The 9312-nt window shown below is 74.0% G+C and overlaps 1 protein-coding gene across 3 annotated transcripts; it reads left to right on the forward strand.

The window, feature by feature from the left end:
- The first annotated feature begins 570 nt into the window (after positions 1–570).
- On the forward strand, positions 571–4307 carry GLTPD2 (glycolipid transfer protein domain containing 2). 3 transcript variants are annotated; one of them, XM_043503722.1, is made up of 4 exons: positions 767–894; positions 2385–2476; positions 2710–2906; positions 3306–4307. In XM_043503722.1, exons 1-4 carry the CDS (start codon positions 777–779, stop codon positions 3829–3831), a joined length of 933 nt encoding a protein of 310 aa, XP_043359657.1. In that variant the 5' UTR covers positions 767–776; the 3' UTR covers positions 3832–4307. The 3 variants fall into 3 exon arrangements, with proteins under 3 accessions (XP_043359656.1, XP_043359657.1, XP_038242155.2); XM_038386227.2 differs by having other exon boundaries at positions 772–894; positions 2382–2476; XM_043503721.1 differs by lacking the exon at positions 2385–2476 and having other exon boundaries at positions 571–894.
- Positions 4308–9312: the final 5005 nt, after the last annotated feature.

A 9312-nucleotide genomic window follows, 5' to 3' on the forward strand; every position in this document is an offset into this window, starting at 1 on the left:
TTAGAGCAGGGGGCCTGGGAGCCCGGACTCCTGGGTTCTCTCCCGGCTCTGGGAGGGGGGTGGGGGCTGGTGGGTTAGAGCAGGGGGGGCTGGAGCCCGGACTCCTGGGTTCTCTCCCCGGCTCTGGGAGGGGGGTGGGGGCTGGTGGGTTAGAGCAGGGGGGGCTGGAGCCCGGACTCCTGGGTTCTCTCCCCGGCTCTGGGAGGGGAGTGGGGGCTGGTGGGTTAGAGCAGGGGGGGCTGGAGCCCGGACTCCTGGGTTCTCTCCCCAGCGCTGGGAGGGGAGTGGGGGTTGGTGGGTTACAGCAGGGGGGGCTGGAGCCCGGACTCCTGGGTTCTCTCCCCAGCGCTGGGAGGGGAGTGGGGGCTGGTGGGTTAGAGCAGGGGGGGCTGGAGCCCGGACTCCTGGGTTCTCTCCCCAGCGTTGGGAGGGGAGTGGGGGCTGGGAGCCCCCATACTCCAGCCGCCTTCTCCCCCCAGATTCCCCCCATTCTGCTCTGTGGGGCAAAGTCCCTTCAGTTGTTAATTTTTAACCCAACCTGCTCCCTGCGCCCCCACCTGGCCTCCAGCCACCCTGGGTTGATCCATGGGGCTGAGGGGAACCCGCGACACCCCCCCCACCCAGTGCTGCTTTGGCCAGGGAAGAGGGACATGGGGCATTTCCCCTCAGGAGGGGGATGGGGGGGTCTCCGGGGAGGGGGATGGGAGCCCCGCCCCAGATAACAGGCCCTTATCTGCAGTGAGCGGCTGGGCCGGGCGGGGGCAGGGCTCAGGGCCATGGGGCTGGGCGCCGTGGGGCCGGGGTGTGCGGGGATGGGCCCCCAGCGGCTGTTGTGGTTCCTGCTCCCCACTGCGGCCTTTCTTGGCCTTCTCTTCCTCTCCAGTCTCCGGCTCCGTGAGTGACCCCCCCACCCCGCTGCCCCCCACCCCGAACTACACCCCACCAGCTGCCAGCCACCAGCTCCGCGAGTGACCCCCCACCCCAACTACACCCCACCAGCTGCCAGCCACCAGCTCCGCGAGTGACCCCCCCCCACCCCGCTGCCCCCACCCCCAACTACACCCCACCAGCTGCCAGCCACCAGCTCCGCGAGTGACCCCCCACCCCAACTACACCCCACCAGCTGCCAGCCACCAGCTCCACGAGTGACCCCCCCACCCCGCTGCCCCCCAACCCCAACTACACCCCACCAGCTGCCAGCCACCAGCTCCGCGAGTGACCCCCCACCCCAACTACACCCCACCAGCTGCCAGCCACCAGCTCCGCGAGTGACCCCCCACCCCAACTACACCCCACCAGCTGCCAGCCACCAGCTCCACGAGTGACCCCCCCACCCCGCTGCCCCCCAACCCCAACTACACCCCACCAGCTGCCAGCCACCAGCTCCGCGAGTGACCCCCCACCCCAACTACACCCCACCAGCTGCCAGCCACCAGCTCCGCGAGTGACCCCCCACCCCAACTACACCCCACCAGCTGCCAGCCACCAGCTCCGTGAGTGACCCCCCCACCCCGCTGCCCCCACCCCCAACTACACCCCACCAGCTGCCAGCCACCAGCTCCGCGAGTGACTCCCCCACCCTGGCGGATATGCACTGCCCCAGCCCCGCCCCCCACATGCCCCATAGACCCCCCCCGCACACACACACCCTGCCCCTCCACTGCGTCCCCCACCCCAACTACATCCCACCCCTTCCCCCCACCAGCCGCTGGCTCCGAGTGACCCCCCCACCCCAGCAGACATGCACTGCCCCAGCTCCACCCCCCATGTGCCCCCTACACCCCCCACACCCCCCGCCTGCCCCCCCACTTCCCCCTCCCTCACCCCGCTGACCTCTGGCCCCGTGTGACTTTCTCCAGTTGCCTCAGGCCCCCCACTGGGTGACACCCCCCCCCACAGCAACTCTCTCCCCCTGCCTAGCACCCACACCAGCCTCTGGCCCCGGGAGTGAGCAGGACGGCCCCACAGACCTGCTCCCCGCCTGACAAACACCCCCCCCCCCCCCGCGGGCCCCCAGCCACGGGCTCCCCCTGGTCCCCTGGGCTCTGTATGAGCATGGTGGGGGGTGTCAGTCCATGGGACGGTGGGGGGGGGGGCTGCGTGGGCTGTCGAATGTACCAGGCATGTTCTTAGCGTGTGGCCTGCGTGTAGCCTGCCCCTGGGCCGAGCCCACCAGCCGCAGGCTTGTGTGTGGCTCGCGTGTGCAAAGCAGGAGCCCTGCAGGGACGGTGCACGTACCTCCCTGTGTGTGTGCCACGCGTGTCATTAGCGTGTGCACCCTCCTCCCGTGCAAACCGGGGAGACTATTGGGAACGGGCGGGGGGGGGCTGTCCGTCTGTCCGCGTCTCTGAGCTCTGTCCTTCCCCCCCACCCCGGAATAGCAAAGGTGCAACTCTCGGCCTGCGTTTGGGGCGGGCGGCCCTGTGGCTGGCTCGGGGGCAGAGGGGAGACGCCCCCCCCCGTACAGGGCAGGAAGGTGAGATTTCCCCCCCCCGATGCTCCTCCCCCGCAAACCCTGCCCCAAACCTCGCCCCCCCTCCCAGCCCTGACTCCTGCCCCCGTCCCAAATTCGGCTCCTTCCCTGATCCTACCCCAAATCCTCCCCACCCCCCATTCCACCTGCCCCACTTCCTGATCCCGACCCCCCTCCCGCTTGGCCCCCCCCACCTGCCCCACAGAGAACCTGTCCGCTTTGTGTCCCCTCTGCAGCCGCCCCTTCTCTCCCGGCTGAGCGGCTCCAGGCTGCCCCTCCCCAGGCATGGGACCCCCGCTCCAGCCCAGGCCCCCCGATGCCCAGGCCAGGCCTTCCAGATCAGCCGCCTCCTGGCAGCCTTCAGGGCCTGCGTGACCCCGGACGGAGAAATCCTGCTGGGAGAGTATCTGGCTGGCTGGAAAGAACTGATCAAGTGAGTCCATCCCTGAACAACCGGCCGCCCCGCCCCAGAGGTGGGCGCATCTCGGCGCCGGGCGAGGGGTCCCCGTGTCACCCGTCACCCCGCCCCAGAGGGGGCCGCGTCTGGGCGCCGGGCGAGGGGTCCCCGTGTCACCGGCCGCCCCGCCCCAGAGGGGGCCGCGTCTGGGCGCCGGGCGAGGGGTCCCCGTGTCACCCGTCACCTCGCCCCAGAGGTGGGCACGTCTGGGCGCCGGGCGAGGGGTCCCCGTGTCACCCGTCGCCCCGCCCCAGAGGGGGCCGCGTCTGGGCGCCGGGCGAGGGGTCCCCGTGTCACCGGCCGCCCCGCCCCAGAGGAGGGTGCGTGTGGGCGCCGGGCCAGGGCTCAGCTGTCCCCTCTCTCTCTGCCCCACAGACTGATAGATGCTCTGGGGGCCGCCTTCGGCCTCCTGGCCCAGGAGACGCAGACGAAGATGGAGATCCTGCAGGGGCACCGCGCAGGGCCGCACGCCCCTCACTACCGCACCCTGCAGGCCATGGTGGCCTTCGAGCTGCAGCGCGGCCTGGTGGGGCTCCGAGTGCTGCCCCCGGACTGGCCCCCCTCGGGCTGCCGGACCCTGCTCCGTCTCCACCGGGCCCTCAAGTGGCTGGAGCTGTTCCTGGGGAAGTTGAGCCACAGTGGGCCGGAGGAAGACCCCTCCCAGCTCTGCGCCGTGGCCTACCAAGCGGCCCTGGCCCCGTACCACAGTTGGTGGGTGCGCCAGGCGGCCGGGTTGGCCTTCCTGGCCCTGCCCTCGCGCCGGGAGCTGTACGGGCTCGTCTGCGCGGAGGGAGAGCGGGAGGCCCGGGCCATGCTCCTGGACGCAGTCGGCATCATCGCCAGGGTCTATAACGTCACCCAGAGGGTCTACGCCACCCGCGGCCTCCTGGAGCTGCCCTGAGCGGCCACTGGGGGGCGCCGGAGAGGACAGGGTGGGGGGGCACCGGCCCTGCCCAGCCTCAGGGCAGGGACTGGCTGGCTCAGGGGGGCGGGGAATGGGGCGCGGGGCCTGACCCCTCTGGGGGGTGCCGACTCCCCCCCGGCCCCAGGGCGGGGACTGGCTGGCTCAGGGGGGCGGGGAATGGGGCGCGGGGCCTGACCCCTCTGGGGGGTGCCGACTCCCCCCCGGCCCCAGGGCGGGGACTGGCTGGCTCAGGGGGGCGGGGAATGGGGCGCGGGGCCTGACCCCTCTGGGGGGTGCCGACTCCCCCCCGGCCCCAGGGCGGGGACTGGCTGGCTCAGGGGGGCGGGGAATGGGGCGCGGGGCCTGACCCCTCTGGGGGCGCCGGCTGGGCTCCTCCGGGTAGGGCGCTGGGCATGGCTGGGAACCAGCGGCCCCGGAAACGGGGACCAAGTAAAGAGACGCCCCGAGCTCGACATGGTGGCCAGAGTCTTTTGTCACAAGACGCTTTTCGCCGCCCAGCCTGGCCAGTCGCTGGGTCTCCTCGGCGGGAGGCTCATGTAGGGGTCCCCCAACCCCATAGAAATGAAGGGCAGCCCCAGGCATGACACAGGGGGGTCTCAGTGGGGCCGTGTGACCCCTGTGGGCGCCACGCTCCCCGGCTGCCTCCTGCCCTTCGTGCACTGAGCAGCCCCCGCAGGGATGGGCGGCAGGGGTCGGGGGGACACGGGATGGGGGCAGGGCTGCGGGGGGCACAGGGCGGGGGCGGGGCCGTGGGGCAGGGCTGGGGGGACACAGGGTGGGGGTGGGGCCGTGGAGCAGGATTGCGGGCCACAGGGTAGGAGGCAGGGCTGCGGGGGGCACAGGGCAGGGGTGGGGCCGTTGGGCAGGGCTGGGAGGCAGGGTTGGGGGGGGACACAGGGCGGAGCTGGGGGGCAGGGCTGCGGGGGCCCAGGGCAGGGGTGGGGCTGTTGGGCAGGGCTGGGGGGCAGGGCTGGGGGGACACAGGGTGGGGGCAGGGCCGTGGGGCAGGGCTGGGGGGCCGGGCTGGGGGGGGACACAGGGCGGGGCTGGGGCCGTGGGGCAGGGCTGGGGGGCAGGGCTGGGGGGAACACAGAGCGGGGGTGGGGCCGTGGGGCAGGGCTGGGGGGGCAGGGCTGGGGGGGACAGAGGGCAGGGGTGAGGCCGTGGGGCAGGGCTGGGGGGACACAGGGCGGGGGTGGGGCCGTGGGGCAGGGCTGGGGGGCAGGGCTGGGGGGGACACAGGGCGGGGTGGGGCCGTGGGGCAGGGCTGGGGGGCAGGGCGGGGTGGGGCCGTGGGGCAGGGCTGGGGGGAACACAGGGCGGGGTGGGGCCGTGGGGCAGGGCTGGGGGGCAGGGCTGGGGGGACACAGGGCAGGGGTGGGGCCGTGGGGCAGGGCTGGGGGGAACACAGGGCGGGGTGGGGCCGTGGGGCAGGGCTGGGGGGCAGGGCTGGGGGGGACACAGGGCAGGGGTGGGGCCGTGGGGCAGGGCTGGGGGGCAGGGCTGGGGGGGACACAGGGCGGGGGTGGGGCCGTGGGGCAGGGCTGGGGGGACACAGGGCGGGGGTGGGGCCGTGGGGCAGGGCTGGGGGCAGGGCTGGGGGGACACAGGGCGGGGTGGGGCCGTGGGGCAGGGCTGGGGGGCAGGGCTGGGGGGGACACAGGGCGGGGGTGGGGCCGTGGGGCAGGGCTGGGGGGCAGGGCTGGGGGGACACAGGGCGGGGGTGGGGCCGTGGGGCAGGGCTGGGGGGCAGGGCTGGGGGGACACAGGGCGGGGGTGAGGCCGTGGGGCAGGGCTGGGGGGCAGGGCTGGGGGGGACACAGGGCGGGGGTGGGGCCGTGGGGCAGGGCTGGGGGGACACAGGGCGGGGGTGGGGCCGTGGGGCAGGGCTGGGGGGCAGGGCTGGGGGGGACACAGGGCGGGGGTGGGGCCGTGGGGCAGGGCTGGGGGGAACACAGGGCGGGGTGGGGCCGTGGGGCAGGGCTGGGGGGACACAGGGCAGGGGTGGGGCCGTGGGGCAGGGCTGGGGGGCAGGGCTGGGGGGGACACAGGGCAGGGGTGGGGCCGTGGGGCAGGGCTGGGGGGACACAGGGCGGGGGTGGGGCCGTGGGGCAGGGCTGGGGGGCAGGGCTGGGGGGACACAGGGCGGGGGTGGGGCCGTGGGGCAGGGATGGGGCTCCCCAGATTCTAATGAGGTGGGCGGTGACATCACTCGTGACATGATGATGTCATACCTGGCCCTGCTGACATCACAGCCCCAGGCTGTGACATCACATGTGGGGGTGCGATGCCATCATGCCGTGTGACGTGATTTGATGACGTAGTCCAGCCTGGTGACGTCAGGGGCACAATTGCTGACGTCAAATCCAGAGGTAACGGGGCGCGGGGCTCGCGCGGCGGCCGCTCTGCCGTAAAGCGGACCCGGCGGGCGACGCAAGGGGGCACTGGACCCGCTGCCGTAAACCAACGCCGGAGCCGGGCGGCCCCAACGCCGTAAAGCAACACCGCCTCATGTGTCGTAAAGTCCGCCTCGGTGCTGTAAAGCAAAGGGCCAGATGCCGGAAAGACGGGTCGAAAGCGGGATGCCCCACCCCGCCGTAAAGCGCGACGCAAGCGGCTGCCGTAAAACGGCACGGCCGCGAGGGCTGCGCGTTGCCGTCAAGCGTCGCCGTCCTCCCCTTCCCCCGCCCGGAAAAAAAAAAAACGATCCGTCTCCCGCTGCCGTAAAGCGAGGCCGCGCGGGGGGAGTCGGATAGGTGGGAAGTGTCGTAAAACCGCTTCGCCATCCCCCCACCGCGCGCCGGGGCCGGTTTTGCGACAGTGTCGCGCGGTGCCGGGGAACATGGCGGCGGCGGCGGCGCTGGCGGTGCCCGGGGTCGGGGTCGGGGTCGGGCCCGCGGGGCGGTTCCCGGACTGGGCGGGGCGGCCCCTGAGCACCGGGGTGAGCGCGGGGGCCGGGGGCGGAGGAGGGTCGGGGGCGGGAGGGGGTCCCGGGGGGGTCAGGGGCGGGGGGGCGGAGGAGGGTCCCGGGGGGGTCGGGGGTTGGGAGGGGGTCCCGGGGGGTTGGAAGGCCGGGGTTGGGGGGGCAGAGGAGGGTCCAGGGGGGTTTGGGGGGTCAGGGACGGGGGGGAGGAGGAGGGTCCAGGGGGGTTTGGGGGGGTCAGGGGGCGGGGGGGCGGAGGAGGGTCTGGGGGGGGTCAGGGGTTGGGAGGGGGTCCCGGGGGGGGTTGGGGGGGTCAGGGGCGGGAGGGCGGAGGAGGGTCTGGGGGGGGTCAGGGGTTGGGAGGGGGTCCCGGGGGGTTGGAAGGCCGGGGTGGGGGGGGCAGAGCAGGGTCAGGGGGCGGGGGGGGTCCCAGGGGGGTGGGGGGTCAGGGGGGCGGGGGGGCGGAGGAGGGTCTGGGGGGGGGTCAGGGGTTGGGAGGGGGTCCCGGGGGGGTTGGGGGGGGTCAGGGGCGGGAGGGCGGAGGAGGGTCTGGGGGGGGTCAGGGGTTGGGAGGGGGTCCGGGGGGTTGGAAGGCGGGGTTGGGGGGCAGAGCAGGGTCAGGGGGCGGGGGGGGTCCCAGGGGGGTTGGGGGGGTCAGGGGGCGGGGGGGCGGAGGAGGGTCTGGGGGGGGTCAGGGGTTGGGAGGGGGTCCCGGGGGGTTGGAAGGCCGGGGTTGGGGGGGCAGAGCAGGGTCAGGGGGCGGGGGGGGTCCCAGGGGGGTTGGGGGGGTCAGGGGGCGGGGGGGCGGAGGAGGGTCTGGGGGGGGTCAGGGGTTGGGAGGGGGTCCCGGGGGGTTGGAGTAGGCCGGGGTTGGGGGGGCAGAGCAGGGTCAGGGGCGGGGGTGGTCCCAGGGGGGTTGGGGGGGTCAGGGGGCGGGGGGGCGGAGGAGGGTCTGGGGGGGGTCAGGGGTTGGGAGGGGGTCCCGGGGGGTTGGAAGGCCGGGGTTGGGGGGGCAGAGGAGGGTCCAGGGGGGCTCAGGGGGTGGGAAGGGGGGTGGGGGGACTCAGGAGGACTCAAGACCCCCCCGGCTGTCAGGGGCCAGGGGGGCCAGGCTCACCCCCCCCTTCTGCCCCCAGACAACCATCATCGCGGTGGAGTTCGACGGGGGGGTCGTGATCGGCGCCGACTCCCGGACCACCACGGGGTGAGCGGGGCGGGGGGGGCCTGGCCAGGGTTTGTGTCGGTCTCAGGCCGCTGACCGGCCCCCGGCTCTCCCCAGGGGTCTCATCCGGGGGGGGACACGAGCCGCGGTGTTGTAGGGTCCCAACGGCCCCCCGGGCTCTTATTGTGGGTCCCTGGGGGGCGGGGCTCAGGGGGGCGGGTGATGTGCTAGGGTAGGGTCCCTGGGGGCGGGTGATGATCCGGCTCCGCCTCCCGCAGCTCCTACATAGCCAATCGGGTGACGGACAAACTGACGCCGATCCACGAGCGCATCTTCTGCTGCCGCTCCGGCTCCGCCGCCGACACCCAGGCCATCGCCGATGCCGTGGCCTATCAGCTCGGCTTCCACAGGTACTGGCCCCGCCCCCTCAGCCCCGGGTCCATGCCCCGCCCACCATCGCCGATGCCGTGGCCTATCAGCTCGGCTTCCACAGGTACTGGCCCCGCCCCCTCAGCCCCGGGTCCATGCCCCGCCCACCATCGCCGATGCCGTGGCCTATCAGCTCGGCTTCCACAGGTACTGGCCCCGCCCCCTGTCTGCCGGGCCCCGCCCCCTCAGCCCCAGGTCCATGCCCCGCCCACCATCGCTGATGCCGTGGCCTATCAGCTCGGCTTCCACAGGTACTGGCCCCGCCCCCTGTCTGCCGGGCCCCGCCCCCTCAGCCCCAGGTCCATGCCCCGCCCACCATCGCCGATGCCGTGGCCTATCAGCTCGGCTTCCACAGGTACTGGCCCCGCCCCCTGTCTGCCGGGCCCCGCCCCCTCAGCCCCGGGTCCATGCCCCGCCCACCACTGCTGATGCCGTGGCCTATCAGCTGGGCTTCCACAGGTACTGGCCCCGCCCCCTGTCTGTCGGGCCCCGCCCCCTCAGCCCCGGGTCCATGCCCCGCCCACCATCGCTGATGCCGTGGCCTATCAGCTGGGCTTCCACAGGTACTGGCCCCGCCCCCTGTCTGCCAGGCCCCGCCCCCTCAGCCCTGGGTCCATGCCCCGCCCACCACTGCTGATGCCGTGGCCTATCAGCTGGGTTTCCACAGGTACTGGCCCCGCCCCCTGTCTGCCGGGCCCCGCCCCCTCAGCCCCAGGTCCATGCCCCGCCTGCCAGCCCCCCCGTGGCCGGTGGGAGCCCCGTGCCCCATTCCCTGCCCCCCTGAGCCTGTCAGGCCCCCATGCCCCCTAGAGGGGACAGGCCCTGAGCCCGCCAGGCCCCTGACGGCAGTTCCCTGCCCCATAGCATCGAGCTGGACGAGCCGCCCCTGGTGCACACGGCCGCCAGCCTCTTCAAGGAGATGTGTTACCGCTACCGCGGAGGA

This window comes from Dermochelys coriacea, chromosome 28 (assembly GCF_009764565.3).
Source record: "Dermochelys coriacea isolate rDerCor1 chromosome 28, rDerCor1.pri.v4, whole genome shotgun sequence".
Lineage (NCBI taxonomy): Eukaryota > Metazoa > Chordata > Testudines > Dermochelyidae > Dermochelys > Dermochelys coriacea.